The 21,023-nt window shown below is 34.4% G+C and overlaps 1 protein-coding gene across 1 annotated transcript; it reads right to left on the bottom strand.

The window, feature by feature from the left end:
- Nucleotides 1-8,718: 8,718 nt before the first annotated feature.
- LOC114321187 (putative receptor protein kinase ZmPK1) lies at nt 8,719-10,541 on the bottom strand. The gene has a single exon (XM_028268330.2). The coding sequence runs from the start codon at nt 10,374-10,376 to the stop codon at nt 8,820-8,822; it is 1,557 nt and encodes a 518-aa protein (XP_028124131.2). The 5' UTR covers nt 10,377-10,541; the 3' UTR covers nt 8,719-8,819.
- Nucleotides 10,542-21,023: the final 10,482 nt, after the last annotated feature.

Raw genomic sequence — 21,023 nt, 5'->3', positions numbered from 1 at the left:
TTAATCAATCGAAAGGACAATTGCTCTACAAGTAGATATTATCTCAAATGATGAAATTTAAAATTAAATTTTTTATAAAAATATAGAAGTTAGTTATTATAAATAGATCATGAAATTAACATAAAGATAGAGTAAAATAAAAAGAAAATTATTTTATTATGAAGTTTGTAAAACGGTAATATTAAGTACCAATTTTTTTTTTAATAATTACTTTTATATTATTATTTCAAATTTCTGATCTATCATATTTTATCAAGATATTTCAAAATCTTAAAATTATATAAATTGTGTTGAGAATTTGACTTTTAATATTTTATAAAAAAAAATATGTAAAAAAAAATAAAGATGAGAATTGATTTTTTTTTTATAATAATTTTTTTAGTTAAAATTGTGACTTTTCAAAATAAGCCATTCAGCTTTGTTATGTTGTAAATTTGAATTATTTTACTTTGTGATTATAATCAAGATCTTTTTGTTTCAAAATTATTTTATTTATGTGATTATTATGGAGATTTTTTATTTTAAATATGTAAATCTAAACGCCACTTTATTTTGTTTTTGAGTCTTTGTAGACTATGAAGTCACACTAGAGTCCAAAAAAAAAAACCAAAAAAAGAGTCGCTCTTTGCCCCCACATTTTTCCCAACCAGGGCCGGCCCTTGACGGCTCTTCCCTGCAACGTGCAAGACCCGAAATGTAGGATTATGACAAGGAATTCTACGCGAGAAATGTGTGGATGGAATTTATTGGTTGTACAGAAATTCTATAAGAGTAATGACGTATGGATGGAATTTAAGATAAATTAAAAATATGCCTACTGAGTTTTATTTAAAATACAGAATGTTTTTTTTTGTAGTTTAAAAAGCTATAAATACTTTTTTATTAGGAATTTTTTTACTTAACAGTACCATATGATTTTCAAAATTATATCCCACCCCTTGAAATTTCTAATGAAAATAAATGGCATATTTTATTAATAAATTATCAAATTAATTAACAGTTTTTAATGATATTAGAAATTACAGGAGATGTATTTGTATGGATAAATTACACTTTGCTCCTTTTATGTTTGACCACGTTCCCACTTTGGATCTTAAAATGTATTTTTTCTCACTTTGGCCATTTGTGTTTTAAGTTTTTTTCTAATTTCTCCTAAAGTTATTTTTTGTTCAAAATTAGACAGAAAATGCCATAATAATTGTCACATAAAAATTTTATTATTATAGTAGAATTTAAGTTTATGTTACTTAGAGATGTAAGTTATATATAATAAAATATTTTTATATCACATGACTGTTAATTTTTCATTTTTTGTCTAATTTTTAACAAAAATTAGCATTAGGAGTAAACTGGAAAAAACTTAAAATATAAAAGGCCAAAGTAGGAAAAATAAACTTTAAGGGCTAAAATAGGAAAGTGACTAAAGATAAAGGAGGCAAAGTGTAATTTATCCTATTTGTAATTTACCCTTTAAAGTTTTACTTCACATAACACGTTGTCTCTTTTTTAGTAATATAGATGGAAAAAAAATTATTAATTCTTTTATACTAATATATATATATATGTATATATATTATTTATCATTTTCTTCACATCATTTGAATTAATTTCAGCCTTTTAGTTTTATTAAAAGAGAAGTCAAAATAATTATGCTAAAAGAGTGGAATTTGTTATATTTTTCCAAATCTTAAGGGAGATCAATATAATTTACTCGTCCAAATTTTACAAAAATTATTCGGGCAAAGCACTGTCAAAATTAACTTACATAATCTTAAACCCTAATCTGCCCCCTACAACCACTACTCTTCTCCTACCATGTAGACACTCTATTTTAGTTGATCATTAAAACTAGGCGCTTGAAAGTTTCCCGATGATTTAATGGTAAAAACTTTGACTTTAGAGATACTTGAAATTGTTACGAGTTGTATTAGGTTTTATTCTTGGCAATCCCGTTTGACAAAACTTCTTTCAGTTGTACTTGTTTTTGCACTTTTATTTCAGTGAGGCTATGAGTTTGTTAGATGCAAATCCAACCCGAATTGTGCCGTGCAGAGAAGTTTGTGATGTTAATACTTTCAAGATTGCCACTTCACTGATTATGACGGGGATCGAGCTGCTCGGTCAGCTCGCGGGGGTCCAGGGGACAGCGCCCCTTGGCCGATCCGGGGCAGCGCCCAGGGGGGGTCAAGGGGCAACGCCCTCGAAGCAAAATGCAAAATTGCATTTGAAGTTGCATGTCCGCCCTTGCTCGCTCGAGCGAAGGAGTTCTCGCTCGAGCGAAGGCTGCGTCTGGCAAAAAAAACCTAAGAATGATGAATGTACGCTTGAGCAAAGGTTCTGTGGCTCGAGCGAAGCCACTTATGGAAAAACACGCGAGATTAGTTCCTTGCTCGAACGAGAGAGTCTTCGCTTGAGCGAGCTTCGCAGTCCCAGATTTCTATAACTACGTGTTTCTATCTGATTTTAGGATTACTATACCAGATTTTCTTTTTGGATATTAAGGTTTATATATGGGGATATTTTGCTAGTTTTCTTTGATGTTTAATTGAGTATTCAACTCATGGGTTAAGAAGAATACATCAAAGGTTCGTTTGTTCATTCTATACGAAAGAGAGAGTTGTTCTTCGGTGGATTCTGAAGAATTTGAGCCTGAAGCTTTGGTGGATTCTGGAGTGGCTCATCGCCAAGACAATTCCGAGGTAAAGACGGGGTTGGAAGAGGCACATAGAGGTTGGTTCAATTCAGGCTTGGATTCGCTAGGTAATTGAGAGTATACCTGTGTAATTCCTTTATATCTTCTTAGTGGATTGTTTTGTGGCTGTTACCCGTGGTTTTTTTATCACAATTGGAGGTGCTCCAATTGTGATTTTTCCACGTTAAAATCGTTGTGTCGATTTGTCTTGATTGTTTGTTTGAGATTGTTTTATTGCTTTAAATTGATACATAATCACAAATCAATATCTGGCGGAGTTCTAGATTTTTCAAGTTGTTGTACCACCCTATTTTAAGCCAAAACCATATTTATTTCAAAAATGATCATTTTGCCCTTGAATCCATTTTTATTCAAAACCTACCTCTTTGGTCTCATCTAGAAGAAAATGAAGAGGGAATGGCTGGTTGAATCACAACTGATGCTATTTTCAAAAGTATTGATCAATTTTTACTTAAAAACGTCGATGGAGAGTTAATGGGGCTTACTTATGCAACAACCAACCTTGGGAGAAAAGTTGACTTGGAACCTTGTGTGCTAATGAATTAACTAACACACGGTCATACTAGGAGAGTCAATTCGCGCATTGCATGGAAAATCTGCATGTCTGCATGGAAATTCCGTACGTTTGCATGAAGCTGGACCTCTCCCCAAGCTAGCCATGTGTGTTCGCACATGTAGATAATCAATCCGGAATCCTGTTTCTCTTTGGACCGTGTTGCGTTTTAGACTAGAGGCATAATAAGGAAGCGGTAGGGAAACCCTAGCAGTTTTTTTTTTTAACCCCCAAGGCTCTCATTGCCTATAAAAGGACCCCTCATCTCCTCTTTGAAGGAGACCAAGAATTGAAGTAAAATTGAGTTGTTTAGTTGAACTTGAAGTGTGCAACCTTGAAACCCTAGCCTTAATTTCGAAATTCCTACCCTAATACAGCATTTCTATTAACTAGGAGTAGATCTAGGGTTGAAGTAGAAGCATCGAAGCAAGGCCAAACCTTGAGGGATGCTTTCAAGCGAACTTTCTCACCTTTTCGGTTGTGTTTTTTGGTTTGTCTTAAACTAGTGGGTAAGTCATCTGATTTTGGTTCAAATACAGCTCCTTTAATCATGTTTTACAATGGGTAGGGTGTTAGTTAGTATGCACGATCATCTTTTTGCATATTTTTCGCTTTGTATTGCATGTGTGCAACCTTGAAACTCTGACAGTAATTCTGAAATTTCTACCCTAATACAATAGCTCCAGCAACTAAGAGTAGGTCTAGGGTTAAAGTAGAAGCATCAAACCAAGCCCAAAGCTTGATGGAAGCTTTCAAGCGAATTATTTTCAGTTGTGTTCTTGTGTTCATCTTAAACCAACAGGTAAGTCCTCTTATTTTAGTTTAAATACATCTCCTTTAATAATGTTTTACATAGATGATAATGGTTATGGTATTAGTTAGCATGCATGATCATGTAGGTTAACTTTTTCGCATGTTTTTTTTTTATATTTTATTTTACTTTGTTTTGCATGTTTTAGGTTGTGTATATTAGCAACATATTTAGGTTAGTTTACTCTTGATATTATCATACATATAGCCCAGTTTAATCATCATATAATGTTCAATATGTTAGATTGTATATGTTACTTGCTTTGTTTGCTTTATATAATGTTAATAGCTATCAAACCGGGTCTAGGGTTCATGTTGCTTGCATTAGTAGCATGTTTAGAATCATATATACATTATTTAATATATATTTTACATACTTGACGTCTTGCTATGGAATTTGGGTAACTTCTTCAAACTTCATAGCATATTGTTTGTATTTAATGCATTGTTTTTCAACAATTCAAGTCTATGTGTTTTTGAATGATTAATTAGTTGTTTTGAGTGTTTTTCGTGACATTGTTTGAGTTGGGTTATGTTTCATAACCATATGATATTAAAGCCATCTTTTGTTTAAAAAATAGAATTATTTTATAAAAATCTTTGACTTGATGCGGTTTGTCCATTAATCTAACTTGAATGATATTTATTTATTCAATCACCTAGTTGATTAGGTTAAAAGAATTTATGGTAATAATTGAGTTTATAGAATTAATCAATCAAATAATCTCATAAAATAAAATATTAGTAGAGGCCAATCACTTGATTGGGCGAGAATGGTGCTCATGTAATGACCTTGTTTTCTTGTACCTAAGTTGTTATGATGGATTAATGGCTGAATTATGTTTTCAAAGTCAAAAGATTTCTTAGTTTCTTATAAAAATTAAGTGGCGACTCTTTATTATAAATCTATCTATTTTGATAACTTTTGGGATACACGATTTGTTTCCATTATAGATCACTTTATTCATATTTAATGTGAGATTTAGAGGTTGGTACTATTTATGAAAATGAGCCTAATAACCAAAAAGACATGGCGTCCACACACCACCAACTCCAAGTGCCACCTTCCTAACTCTAGCCACCCATCATTGTCCCTTTCTAGCTCTGGCCGCCACCTCTAGTCTATTCTCACCCTACACCAACTTACTCTACTCGAATAACCCTCACTAGCTAGCCCTAACCCCTCTTTTTCATTTCCTAACAATGGTAATGAAAGTGCAACACACACACACACACACAGAGGGGACAAAAATGAAGAAGGAGAGTCCAAGTATAGGGGTTGTGGGTGTAGATATCATAAGGAAAGATAGAGGGATTGTGAGTTGGAGGTCGCAAGAGATGAGGAGAGACTAAATGTGCATGAAGGAAGGGGGTTATATGAGTCGGGGTGGCGAGAGTAGGGAAAGGGTTAGGTGTACACATAAGAGAGGGAATGACTACATAGATAGGGGTCGTGGTGTATTAAGGAGCAATTAGGTGTGCACAAGGAAGAGAGGAGCTACAAGAATGGGATCGAGAGTGAGAGGAGAGGGATTGAGTGCGTGTAAGGGAAGAGGAATGGATATGAAGGCCTAAGGGTGGAATATAGGCATGTTAGGCCTAATTAGTCATCCAAATTAACCTGATTTAACACTTAAAACTGAATGTATTAAATGACAACCAATTAAGCTCGTTTATTAATCATAATTGATATTACTCAAAAATTTAAGCGTCTTTTAAAATGTAAACTTCTAGTTAAGAAAATTTTAAGTTATATGAAAATTACTTACATACCACCACCACCACCACTATCATGCCACCCGCCACCACCACCTTCATCACTATTGTCATTTTTGCTATAAGCACAATTATAATTTTATTATCTCCAGCACAATCGTCATTGCCATTATTACCACTACTATAACAACTACAACAACCTTTCACCTCCACAACCATTGTAACTATTGCCACAACTATTGCCATCGCCGCTGCCACCTCTTTTTTATCTCTACAATATTACCTTTCCATCATTACTACAACCACTATTTAAGAGTGTAAAAATGGTCCGCCGCCCATGGGCTGCCCGAATCCCGCCTACGGCCCAGGGTGGGCCCAGGCCCAAGCCCAGGCCAACCCGAGACCTTATGCCATCATTTTGAAGCTCGGCTCGGCCCATGGCTCAGCCCATCGACCCCCTTAAGGCCAACTCAAAGCCTGGCCCGAGACCCGTTCGGCCCAAGGCCTAATGTCTTTTTTAATGAAAAATAATAAAATTTTGGTATAAAAAATAATAAAATTTGTTCAAGCCCATCCAAACCCGTCCCAAGCCCAAGCCCAAGCCCAAGCCTAGGTCCATTGGCGCGCTCAAGGCCTGAATACCCCCTGGGCCTAGGCCTAATTTTCTGGCCCGTAGGCCAGCCCGAATTTTGACAGGAGCTCTTTGAGGCCCGACATGAGCCGAGTTGGGCCAAATTTACACCCCTACCATATCCATCTATCTTCACCATTATTGCCATCAACACCATAACTAACACTGCTGTCTCTTCTACCACCACCAACTTACCATATCCTAATATAAAAATTAGAAGATACAATTTAAAAATAATAATTTCCAAATTTGAACTTATGTATATTTTTATATATATCAGACAACTTATTTCAATTGAATACTTAAATTTTTATCAAATAATTTTTTAACTTAAAAAATTCAACATTCAATTTTTAATTTTCAACTTTATTAAACACCACCTAAACTAATATAAGAAATTACAACCGTGTACCTTACTAAATGGTCACATGTCCAATTACTCTTTCACTTTCAGTATATCCAAAAGAAATAATTAATAAATAAATTGAGTCATACAGGTCAATTAATCAGATTATCGAGTCTAATGCCGCAAAACATTTCCCTCTTCTTCGTCATCATCTTTAAAAAATTCTCATAACAGAAGGCATGAACTATACCAAAATTTTTAAAGTATTAATAAAAATAAAATAATTATTACAAATTTAAATTAGTTTGTTATGAATCACACATAAAAATAAATTTATTCTAATACATTCGATTTTGTAATCACTTAATTTTAAATACATTTTACAGGTGCATTGCTGTAACCTATAATTGAACTTAAGGAAAAGGTTATCATGTGCACCCTCTTCAGCATACATTTTATACAAAAAAAATTATAATTTTTATCATAAAAAATATAACTTTGTCATTAATAATTTTAAAGATGCAAACTATAATTTCATCATTAATAATTTTCACTATAAAAATTTGTAACTTTAAAAGTCTTGAACGTGTTGGGCTTAATCAAATCATATAAGTTAGGGGTGTTCACGGTTCGGTTGTGCCCGGAAAACCTCTAATCCGTCATCTGTCCGCTAGATGGGCGGATTGAAAAAAATTAATCCGCATCCGTCTATCGAATTGACGGATGCAGATTGAGCGGATTGGCAGATTGGCGGATGGATGTGGATCGGTTTGGCGGTTTAAACTTTTACAAATTTTAAACATAATACAACAGCTTGTCAATTTTTTTTTTAGATAACAATCCAACTCAACATAATCAAAATATTATTAAGTAAATTGTTAGATACCAATAATAAATACATATAAAAAAATCATGCATTATCAAAACTATTTCTTTACTTTTTTTTATTTCTTCAAAAACTATTTAATTTAATTTTTTTTAAATGACAAAATTAGGCTTTATATTTTCCACATAAAAATATCAAATATCAACCCTTGCCATTTGATAAAAGGATTTTCAAATTGAAAACAAATTGAAAATACAACAGAATAACTAAATTCTTTTTTAATTGAAAATACAAACAAAATGTCTGAACAAATTGAAAACACAAAATCTTACAAATTATTAGAGGTGCTCGCGGTTTGGCCGTTCGGTTGCGGCTAAATGAACTTCAAATCCGTCATCTGTCCAAAACTAGGCGGATTGGAAAAAAACAATCCGCAACCATCCGCTCGTCATTACATATCCGTCCAAAATATGACAAATTAGTTCAGTTCAATCGGTTTGAACAGATCAAAATACCCGCTGCCCTAATATAAGTCAATTCATCAGATAAAATGAGTCCAAATCCAATGTAAGGCTGCAAATCATTGCCTTTTTCTTTTGACATTATCAACTAAGAAAAAAGAAAAAAAAAAAAGAAAAGGAAATAAACATCTGGAAGAGAAGTCCAAGGGCATGTTTGATTCTTGAATTAAGTTAGGTGAGATAATGGGTGTAATGGAATTAAATAATAGAATTATTAGTATGATAATATTAAATCTAAGATAAATTATACTTTGTTTGTATAATAATGTGATAGTATTTGTGAGCTAAAATTAAATTTATGAAATTATGTAAAAACATTTAACATATAAAATGTGATTTTATTATTATTTTTAGATGGGGTAAACTGGTACTTTCACCCCAATTTCATGGGATTGAATCGTGAATCCAAACTCCCCCGAGACGGTTAATCCAAACCCTGTATTATTGGAAAGTTGCTTGCAAAGCACAAGCATTGGAAGAATTGTTCTTTTTTGCTTTAGATCAATCCTTCTTACAAAAACACTGGTTCATAGCCTCAACAAACACTGATCTCTATATTGTAATGTTCTTTCCTAAATACATAATTAAATAAACTCTCAATGTATCAAAAATAATAATAACAATAGAACTCTCTGCTTTACATTTTTATACATAAATTTTAGTCTCTTACACCAACAATCACAAATTAAAAAAAAAAAAAATACTAGTTATGAGTTGCTTTCTTTGGCTCATCGGTTGAGAATTTTCTAAGTCCAGTCGTAACTTGAAGATAACTTTGTGTAGTTGCATCCGAATCTTGACGGGTTCTGTACAGTGAATACAATACAAAGCAAATAATCTCAAATCCTCCAATAGCACTGACTAACCAAATCATGAACTGCAATGTCTCATGTCCTTTGGGTTTTTTGTAAATTCTATCAAGCTGCAAACTAATTGGATACGAGCAATCTAACTTGATTTCTTTCGCAGGCTTCATATACAATAAGAGTGAGTCTTTTGGCAATTTTATGTACATAGAATCTGGAAAACCTGGCGAGCGATATCCGTTCAACAATAGTGATTTGGGATAACAGTTGTAAAAACCGTTGTCCCAGTTAAATTTATATTGAAATCCATAGCAGTCACAGAGCTGCAAGCATTGCTTCTCACAACTCTCGAAAGTATAATTGCTATAGAAGTTAATATCATAGCCATAGAATTCAACATGAGGAAGTTGGATGAAACCGACCTCCCCACCATGGTTGCAAGTGAGAGTGAAATCTGGTTCACATCCGAGAGATTGATCTGTATGATTTTTAATCTTGTATCCTGGTATACAAGAGCATCTCCTACCAGATTTCTCATGGGGAACATAAGTACACAAACTGTTGGGTCCGCAGATACCATGGATCTTGCACGGTTGAGATTTGGCTTGCCACGAAACACTCCAGGTTCCCCTTCTCTCGTCCAGACTGTATAGTCGAATGTTGCCATCGTGATCCATTGTTAATCTTCTCTGAATCCCAATTCCAGAATCTACAGCCGTGAATTCAAACTTATCGCTCGACTTGAAATGGCCAGAGGAGTTGAATACAGCGATTCTGCTACTGTTGTAACTGGTTCTTGAAGCTTCCCAACTGATTAGCCATGGGTCTGGCCAATAAACGCTGGATATTTCAGGGCCATCAAAGACAAGACGGAGGATGTTGTCATCATCGAAAAGGAGCTTGTAGAAACCAGAAGAATAATTGGTTTGGCTTCGAGATGACACAAGCTTTGTGTTTCTGGTGAGTGGTTGGTAGGGAAGAAGGGTATCGGTTGGTGAATCAAAACTTTGCCAAAGAATTAATCCCTCCGAAGTAAGAAGAACAAGATTACCAGTGTCATTCAGTAGCAATTGTACTGAAGAGATTGACTCAGTGTTGGTAGCCCAAACGTTGAGCTGGCCGGCATCTATCAAGACGAGATTGCCATTTTTCAAGAGGGAGAGCTCTGAAAGTCTTCCATTAATGGGTTGGTCTCGGTTCGCCATCCAGACTATGGTGTGACTCCCATCATACAATGGTTCACTGAACCATATCGCAAAGCAGTAAGCATTATCACCAACGGAGTAGAAGCCAGCTGAGAAAACACCAGTTGGCGAAATCAGAACATGGTCCGGCTTTTCCACAGAGAGAGATGAGCCTTTACTTAAACTATATGTATATGGTGTTGTTGAAAGTGCGAAGGATGGGAATGACAGGACAAAAGGAACAAAGAGGATCAAAATTGGTGAAGACATGAGGTGATTGTTATTATGAATATATGAATTATTTAGATTGGAGTTATGGTTCTTGTGGGATGGTGGTTGTGAATATATATATATATACAGAGATCAGCTCTACATAACTAAGAAATTGCATCACCATCTCCATGGCCATTCAAAGTGTGTCAAACTGTCTATTCGAAGAGAACTATTGATCCAAACAGCCAATTTGACTGAGTCAAATGGGGTTCAAGTGGTGGTAGTGGAGGAAGAGTTGGTGGTAGAAAAATTGCATCGACATCTCCAAAGTGTGTTAACTATTTATTTTTTTGTTCAATTGATTTAAATCTAAAAGTTTGCAAGATATAATCAAATTATTTATGGATTTAAACAAATTTAAATGGGTTTAAATTTGTAAAATTGATGGGTTCATTGGTGAAGGTTGCCAATGCCAACTCTAATCTAAAAGTAGATATTATCCTATGAAGTATGGGTATGTCAAAAAACATGCCGTATTTGTACAACGTATTTACTGGCGTATGGTACCTCGTATGGTACTTCTACATATGTACCGGGTATACGAAACACATACCCAATTTTTTTCTTCTTAATTTTTGGCGTACCCAGATGTACCGACTATATACCTAAGCCGAATCGTACCTCAGTTGAAACAATATTTTCTTTTTAAAGAAGTTTGTAATCAAATCTCTTTCATTTTCAATGAATATAAAGTACATACATCACTTATACTTATATACAATATAATGACTCTAACAAACTAACAACCACTACAACTAACTCCTAACTAATTCTACAAAATATCTTTTCAAAATATCTAAGCTGATAGCTGAGGTTGAAGCTGTGGTAGGAGCTGTAGCTTGGAGCTACGACTGCAACCTAAGCTAGCTGGTGGTGTATCTTCAACATATCCTGTAAGCTGATGGAGGGAGAAACTAACATGAGCTTGCCTTTACAATAGGAAAATTTGGAGATAGATAAAGGTTTAGTGAAGATATCTGCTAGCTGATCAATGGCAGGAATGTAGTGCAAGACAAGTTGTTTAGCAAGCACTCGATCTCGAACACAATGGCAATCAACTTCTATATGCTTAGATTTGGAATGGAATACAGGGTTAGAATCAGAGCAATAGCAGACACATTGTCACACCAGAGAAGAGGAACTGTAAGAGGGACAACGGAAAAATCCTGAAGCAACATACCAAGCCAAGCAAGCTCTGCTACTATATGAGCTAAAGATTTGTACTCTGCTTCAGTAGAGGATCGAGAGACAGTGGCTTGCTTTTTAGATGACCAAGAAATGAGGTTGGATCTTAAAAATACACAATACCCTGAGGTAGACTTTCTGTCAACAAAATCTCCAGCCCAATTGGAATCAGAATAAGCATGAAGATCAAATGAATTGAGGGTATAGGTAAGACCATAAGAAATGGTGCCCTTAATGAACCTGAGCAACCTCTTTACACCAATATAGTGACCAACGGTGGGATTATGCATATGTTGACACAATTGATTCACAGCAAATGAGATATCAAGTCTGGTAATTTTCAAATATTGTAAGGCACCAATTATGCTTCTATAGACAGATGGATTGGCAAAGGGCTTATCTGAATGTGTAGGTAGACCAGGCTTGACAGAGATAGGAGATGAGCAAGGTTTGCAATCCAGCATACCAGCTTTAAGAAGAATATTCTGAGCATACTTCTTTTGAGATAGAACAGTGGTGGAACCAGAGTTATCAACTGAGATGCCAAGAAAATAGGAAATAGAACCAAGCTCCTTCATAGAAAAAACTTGATGCATCTGAGTAATAAGAGCTTGAATATGTGTATAATCATTACCAGTGATCAATATATCATCAACATAAACAAGTAAGGCAAGAAAGACAGAACCAACCTTTTCAATAAACAGAAAAGAGTCACATTTGTTGTTCTTGAATCCTTAAGACAACAAAAAAGAGGAGAATGTGGAGTACCAAGCTCTTGGGGCTTGTTTAAGACCATACAAGGCCGTATGGAGTTTGCAAACAATCTGAGAATTAGAAGACTGATTAGGAGACTGATCTTCAAACCCTGGTGGTTGTAGCATGTAAACCTCATCTTCTAAGATCCCATGAAGAAAAGCATTAGAAATATCTAATTGATTTATAGGCCAATCGTAACGAAGAGCAAGACATAACATAACACGAATTGTTGGTAATTTAGCAACTGGGCTAAAAGTTTTCTGAAAATCAATCCTCTCCTGTTGGAGATAACCTTTAGCAACTAATCTGGCTTTATGCCTAGCCACTGTCCCATCTGAATTGCGCTTGATTTTGAACACCCATTTGCAACCTATGACAGTCTTGCCTTGAGGAAGAGAAACCAAAGACCGGGTGTGTTGGTTTTGCAAAGCTTGGAACTCCTCAAGCATAGCTTGTTTCCAAATAGGGGTAAGTAAGGCTTCCTTATGAGTAGAAGGCTCAATATCAATATATGAAGAAGATGGAGGTGTCTTAACAGTAGACAATGCAGCTTTGGATCTAGTAACCATAGGATGGCAGTTAGAAAGAGAAGGAACATAAGGAATGGTAGAAGAGGGAGCAAGTATAGGTAATTGAATAGAAATAGAGTTAATAGGAATAGAAGGCCGAGGAGGAGAAGTAATAAAAGGTAAAGAAGACTGTGACTTAGATGAAAAAGACTGGGACTGAGATGAAGAAGGACTAAGTGTCACACCCCAAATCAGGTATGACCGGTCGTGGCCAACAGGGCCTTAGCCCAAGGCACACGTAAGCCTAAGCACTAATCCATAATCACATTGAATAACTATACAAAAGTCCAGTATTAAATAACCAAACTCAGTCCAGTGACATGCCACAAGCATAAACGGCAAAACCAACCGTAATCAATACCATCCAAACTTATGGGATATAAACAGCCCACATATCAAAATAATCCTAAGTGAACCTCAATAAAAATAAAAACAAATATGCACAAACTTGACATAACAATCTAAAACAAAATAAAGGAATGTCCTAGAGGTCCATGCAATTGAGTTCCCGCTACGCCATGAGTCCACTCTAAGTCCTTCCTAGAAATGATAAACAACTAAGTCAGCTGATAGCTCAGTGAGTAGCAACATATAGTATATACAGTTTTGAAAATAGGGATCAATTCCAAAATAAGATATATATACATATATATATATATATATATATATATATATATCACAGAAACTAGATTGGCATATAGTTTGATAAGGATAATTTGTTTCAAAAATAAGGTTCCACAGTTCAACAATTAAAATACCCATGTCTCTCAAGAACATGATAAATGACATTTTTTACTTAAAATAGATTATAACATGAACACCAATAATTTTCTGGGTACCAAGAAATAACAAGTAACATGCCACATAGTTCTCAAGGCTACAAGCCCCGCTGGATCCAATACCAAACTAAAAATCATCCTCAGGGTGGCAACTCGGGCTTTTTCTCTAAGACGATCCGATTGAAGGTCATCTAGCCTAACCTAGGTCTTTTTCTTGCAATCGTTGAGCACTAGAGTCATCACGGCCCAACCCGAATCTATTTTCTAGTGGCCAGAGTCACCACACACAGTGGAATAATTTCCCTGGATTAAAATATACAGATGGTCCCAATAATTAATACACATCAGTTTCGCAAAACATGGTAGTTCACCATTATAAACATGAGACCAAAAACAAATAGTTTACAGTATGCCAAGTTTATACATGTTTCAGAAATAATTTAATTCTTTGATAATATAATAGATTATCAAAACAGTTTAGTCTTGAAACAACAACTTAATTTTCTAACAGTTCAGGGTATGGTAACATTTATAAAAATATGTAGCATGAAACTACTCACCTGAAAACGGAATAATGTAATCCTCGAATAGGGTATAATAGTCCAACTAGTGTCCTAAACCAAGTATGAAAACTACACGTCACTACTAATTTAAAAATACTAAACAGAATAATAAACTAAGTACCCCACACTAAAGCGCACTAACACAGTTCAACCCCACTCACCATTACTCTTAAATAATACCTAAGTTCATGTTCTTCAAGGTCTAAAATTACCCATGACATGGGTTCCGATCGAAACTTAACTAAAAGTAACTTTAAAATAAAACAGAGTTTTAAACAAGTTTTCCTAATCTATTCGCTAACTTTGAAAATTAAAAACCCACTCCATGCGGTTCGAAAAATTCCAAAACCCTCCAAATATCAACTAATATATCCTAAGTTTCAAACCCAATTGGTTTTACTTGATTTGCTTATCAAAATAATTATTTACAATTAATTACACCCAAACAGGTTGTTTTCTGCAGCACTTTAAAGAAATTAATTGTCACACCCCAAATCCGGGCATGACCGGCCGTGGCCCACAGGAACTCAGCCCAAGGCACACGTAAGCCTAAACATGAACCCAAAATCACAAAGAATAAATGTGATGATAGCCCATAAATAAATAAATTAAAACCCAATCCAGTGACAAGTCACAAGTATAAATGGTAAAACCAACCATAACCAGCTTCAAAAAATATATACTAAATGGAACACAAACCGCCCACAAAATAAAATAATTCTGAATAAAAATCCAACCACAATGTATGTACAAAACCCTACATAACAAGCTAAAACAAAATAAATGAATGTTCTAGAGGTCCATGCAATTGAGTCCCCTCTACGCCATAAGTCCACTCTAAGTCCTTCTAACACCTGGAATTGATAAACAACAAAGTCAGCTGATAGCCCAGTGAGTAGCAACATGGATAGTAAATACAGTTTTGAAAACAGGGCTCAATGCCAAAGTAAGATATATATCACAAAAACTAGATTGGCATACAGTTTGGTAAAGACAATCTGTTTCAAAAAGAAGGTTCCATAGTTCAACAGTTAAATACTCATGTCTCTCAAGAACATGATAAATGACATTTTCCACTTAAAATAGATTACAACATGAACACCAATAATTTTCTAGGTACCAAGAAATAACAAGTAACACGCCACATAGTTTTCAAGGTTATAAGCCCCATTGGATCTAATATCGAACTAAGAGTCATCCTCAAGGTGGCAACCTGAGCCTTTTCTCTAAGACGATCCAATTGAAGGTCGCCTAGCCTAACCTAGGACTTTTCCTTACAATCGTTGAGCACTAGAGTCATCACGGCCCAACCCGGATCTGTTCCCTAGTGGCCAGAGTCACCACACACAGTGGAATAATTTCCCTAGACTAAAATATACAGATGGTCCCAATAATCAATACACATCAGTTTCGTAAAACATGGTAGTTCACCATTATAAACATGAGACCAAAACAAATAGTTTGCAGTATGCCAAGTTCACACATGTTTTAGAAATAATTTGATTCCATTGATAATATAATAATTAATCAAAACAGTTTAGTCCTGAAATAACAATTTAATTTTTCAACAGTTCAGGGTAGGGGTACATTTATAAAAATCTATAGCATGAAACTACTCACCTGGAAATGGAATAATGTAATCCTTGAATAGAGTATAAAATTCCAACTAGTGCCCTGAACCAAGTATAAAAACTACACGTCACTACTAATTTAAAAATACTGAAGAATAGGAACTAAGTAACCTCAAACTAAAGCGCAGTAACACGGCTCAACCCAATTCACCATTGCTCTTAAATATTACCTAAGTTCATGCTCTTCAAGGTCTAAATTCACGCAAGACATGGGTTACGACCGAAACTTAACTAAAAGTAACTTTAAGATAAAACAGAGTTTTAAACAAGTTTTCTTAATCTATTCGCTAACTTTGAAAATTACAAAACCCGCTCCACACGGTTTGAAAAATTCCAAAACCCTCCAGATATCAACTAATATATCCTAAGTTTCAAACCCAATTGGTTTTACTTGATTTGCTCATCAAAATAATTATCTACAATTAATTATATCTAAACAGGTTGTTTTCTGCCGCACTTTAAAGAAATTAATGGTTCTCTTAGTATACATGAGCAATCAATGCAAGGCAAAAAATGTACAAAACTAGACTCGTAACCGGTTCTAATGACATTGATTTGATAATTTTTGGATTTATAGCCAAAGAGAACAACACTTCCGAAGTTACTGCTTTAAACCATTTTTCTGGACAAATTTGAACACATCAGTTTATATGGATTTTGAATCCCAAAAATTATGAAAAAATTCTGATATTCAATTCAATATTTAATTAATCTACTGTAAAAATTTCAGTTCAAAATTCAATCGTTTGATATGGTTTCTTGATTTTTAAAGTTTGTGGTTCTGTACAGAATTTTTTAAACTAAGAATTTTTCCCATTCTTTATACATAAATTTAATTCCTCAGGTCTCTTAATAGGATATCTATATACAAAATACATAAACCTACAACCTCTCGATCAATGAACTGAATAATAATAGAGTAAGGATAAAGAACAAAACCAAAAGAAAGCAGAAAGATAAAGACCTACCACACACCCAAAAATCCTTGTTTGCAACCTTTTTTTTTTCTTCTTCTTTTCTCTCAACCTTTCTCTCTCCTGTGGCTGCCTGCCTGATGCTGTTATATTGTATTAGGCAACCTAGGGTTACATTATGTATCTAAACAAAAAGGCCCTAAACTATTATCTTTTGTTTTAATTTATTTTCTCTCCCCATTAATTTAAATAAAATACAAATATTATTAGATCAAAATATGCTTATTAATTTGACACTTAATTTTATTTTATTTTTTATTTTTTTAGATAATAAATCTTGCCTTTAAATTAAAGACTTTCACCATAAATTTATTTTAGGTCTTAAAATTAATTAAAAAGACCCTCCAGATATTTAATTTGCACTTTAGGATTCACCATCAAAATATTTGAGATTGTAATATTATTATTATTTAATTATTTACTTAATTTTTATATTCGGGTTCTCACATTAATAGTTCTCTTTGTACACACGATCAATCAACGCAAGGCCAAAAATGTAAGAAACTAGACTCGTAACCGGTTCTAATGACGTTGATTTGATAATTTTGGGATTTATACCCAAAGAGAACAACACTTTTGAAGTTACTATTTTACACCAGTTTTCTGGACAGATTTGAACGCACCAGTTAATATAGATTTTGACTCCTAAAAATTATAAGAAAATTCTTACATGCAATTCAATATGTAATTAATCTATGTAAAAATTCCAATTCAAAATTCATCCGTTTGATATGATTTCTTGATTTTTAAAATTTGTGATTATGTGCAAAATTTTTGGACTAAGAATTACACCATTCTTTATACATGAATTTAACTCCCTCCCAGCATATCCAATCCACCAATTAAATATAAAGAAATAAGAAAACCCCACCTGCATACCTTTATATTTTTAGTTACATACATAGATGTCTAAATAATATCCCTACATATCTAATCATCAAAACAAACCACAACAGCCCTATTACTTTACGCCTACCATACCCAACAATTCCTTTGCCACAGATGCACTACTCTCACACAAACCAACCGAGATACACATGTAATATATATGACTAGCCAATTAACCTTATTGTTTACATTAGTATAAGTATGTTTGTAGGTACATCTATATAAATAATTCCAAAACCCACCAACCACGCAATACTAACAACGGTGACAAGGAAATAGATAAAGAAAATAAGAACAAAAAGGAAAGATAGTGAGGAAAATTACCTTGCTAATGGACACCACAAAACCGAAACAATCTTAGGCACCCTTCACCCAACCACCTTGTCGTCTCTTTCCCTCTCTCTTTTCTTTCTCTCACGGCTGCTATGTGTTGAAAGTGTTGTGGAAAAATATTATAATAAGAGTTAGGTTTTTTGTTAGGAAAACTAGGGTTGCTTTATATATATCTAAACTTAAAAGATTCCAAATTATTATCCTGTGTTTTATTTTATTATACTTCCTCTCATCATTAATTTTTAAAAAAATATATAACTATTATTAAATCAAAATATACTTACTAACTTGCCCCCTATTTTTTTTATATAATAAATCTTACCTCTAAATAAGAGGTTTCCACCATAAATTTATTTTAGGTTTAAAATTAATTAAAAGACCCTCCAACAATATTTAATTTGTACTTTAGGATTCACAAGAAAAATATTTGAGATAATAAAATAATTATCACTTAACTATTTATTTGATTTGTATATTCAGGTTCTCACACTAAGAGTAGCAGCAGAAGAATTAGGAGTGTTGAAAGAAAAAGAATGATGTTTAATAGAAGAAGAATATGGAGAAGGAGAGGCCTAGAAAAAGGACTGAAGAGAAGGTAACTGAAAGGAAGAAGAAAAAGAAGAAGAAGACAAGTGAGCAAAAGGAAAAACTTGTTCATTGAACAACACATGTCTAGAAAGGTAAATGGTGCCAGTTTTGGGATCAAGGCACCTGTAACCTTTAGCAAAAGGATGATAACCTAAGAAAACACACTCAATAGATTTAGGTTATAATTTGGTAGAAATGTAAGGTTTAAGCCAAGAGAAACACTGACAACCAAACACCTTAAGAATAGAAAAATCTGGGGTGCTTTGAAAGAAAGTTTCAAAAGGAGTTTTGTATGCCAATTTGGAAGAAGGCAGTCTATTTATAAGATAAGTGGCACAAGCAATGGCATCAAACTAGTAATGGAGAGGAACATGTGAGTGATGAAGTAGAGCAATTGCAACTTCAGTGAGGTGTCTGTGCTTCCTTTTAGCCACACCATTCTGAGATGCTGTATAGGGACATGAGTGTTGATGAATAATACCTTGAGACACAGTAAATTGCTTCATTTTATTATTAAGAAACTCTGTGTCACCATCAGTTCTAAGAATCTGAAGAGATGTAGAAAATTATTTTTCTGCATAAGCTTTGAATTCAAGAAACTTATCATATACTTCACTCTTGTAAGCTAATGGATACAACCATGTGAATCTACTCAAATTATCCACAAAGAGAACATAGTATTTGTAACTGGAAGTGGAAGAAAATGGGCCCCAAACATCATTGTGTATTAAAGCAAAAGGTTTATTAACAGTGGAATTAGACAATGAAAAAGGTAATCTGTGACTCTTGGCAACACAACAATCAACACATTCATGAACCTGAACAGAAGTAGGATTTTTAAGATGCAAATGAGGCCTAAGATGCTTGAATTTCAAACTACTAGGATGGCCTAACCTATTATGCCATATAGTACTAACAGCAGAAGAACTAGAATGCACTTGAGATGTGAAACTGGTGTGTGTTGCTGCAAAATGAGGAGTGAGAGCAGGTAAACTGGTGTGTGTGGCTGCAGAATGAGAAGTGAGAGCAGGTGAGGCAGCAGTGGAAAAGAAATGGTACAAGCTATGCAGATTAGAGCCTTTGTGAAGAATTTGCTTCGTAACATTGTCCTAACAAAATGAGTAACATCAAAACTAATAGTGTAATTGTTATCTTGAGCCAATTTGCAAACAAAGACCAGATTAGATGATAAAGAATCTGTATGAAGCACATTGTTAAGCTTAAAGAGATGATGAGGAGTGGGAAGAAGACCTTTACCAGTATGTTATATAGGAATGGAGTTACCATCTCCTATAGTAATCTGATCTGATCCTTGATAGGGCTGATAACAACTGAGTTGGCTAAGATCATTGATCATATGATTTGTAGCTGCAAAATCCAAGAACCATGGACTTGGAGCAGATGATGAGGATGGAGACATAGAAGCATTGGATGCAGTAACAAAAGCTCTTGATGGTGACTGTGGACTGAAGTTGCTTGTTTGTGAAGATTGTGACTGAAATGAAGAGTATTGTGAATCCATACGATGCCAGCAGTCTAAGGCAGAATGACTAGAACCTCCACAAATCCGACAGAATTGATTAGGAACTCTTGATCCTTGGCCTCAAAATCTACCACCACCAAAACCTCAGTAAGATCCTCCATATCCTTTATATCCATATCCTCTATAGGATCCTTGAGTACGACTACCTCTTCCTCCTCTAGAATAAGATCGGCCACAAGTTTGATTAAAAGACTGAGCTCGTGAATTGTCAAATCCCTTAACTGTAGAAAAAGCAACAGTTGATTTTGCAGATTGTTTATTCTTCGAATCTAAATGAAGAGCCTCAGAACATAGCAAGGATGAGAGATTAACCATAGTAATAACCTCTGGTCAAGCACAAATTATGGTGGAAAAAACATCATACTCTAAAGGAAGACCATTCAGAGTAATGAGGACCATATCCTTATCATCAATAATAACAAAGACCAAAGCTAACTGACTAACTATGACCTTGATTTTGGAGAGATATTCTTCCATTGTATCTGATTTCTTAGCAACACTATTCAGTTTATTTTTTAATTGATGAACATGTAAATGAGATAAAGTCGTAAATTGCTTTTGTAGAGATGTCCAAATCTCTAAACAGTGATGAAATTGCAGAACAAATGCATAGATCGATGGTGTAGGAGTTGCAGTGATGTAACTTAACAAGTGTGCATCAATCATAGTCCATTGAAGGAATTCGGGATTAGGCACTGAACTCCCTATTGAATCAATGATTGTAGATGAAGGACATGTGATTGAGCCATCAACATAACCAAGAAGATTTGTGGCTTGAAGAACATTCGAGAGCTGAGATTACCAGATGATGAAATTCGTTCCATCAAGCTTGACT

Source organism: Camellia sinensis, chromosome 3, assembly GCF_055761805.1.
Source record: "Camellia sinensis isolate YWXY chromosome 3, ASM5576180v1, whole genome shotgun sequence".
In the NCBI taxonomy this organism is placed as follows: domain Eukaryota; kingdom Viridiplantae; phylum Streptophyta; class Magnoliopsida; order Ericales; family Theaceae; genus Camellia; species Camellia sinensis.
The sequence above is the reverse complement of the archived record's forward strand: the minus strand, read 5'-3'. Positions and strand labels throughout refer to the sequence as shown.

Coding starts and splice junctions, on each gene's coding strand:
- LOC114321187 (XM_028268330.2), bottom strand. CDS start 10,376: ATGTCTTCACCAATTTTGATCCTCTTTGTTCCTTTTGTCCTGTCATTC.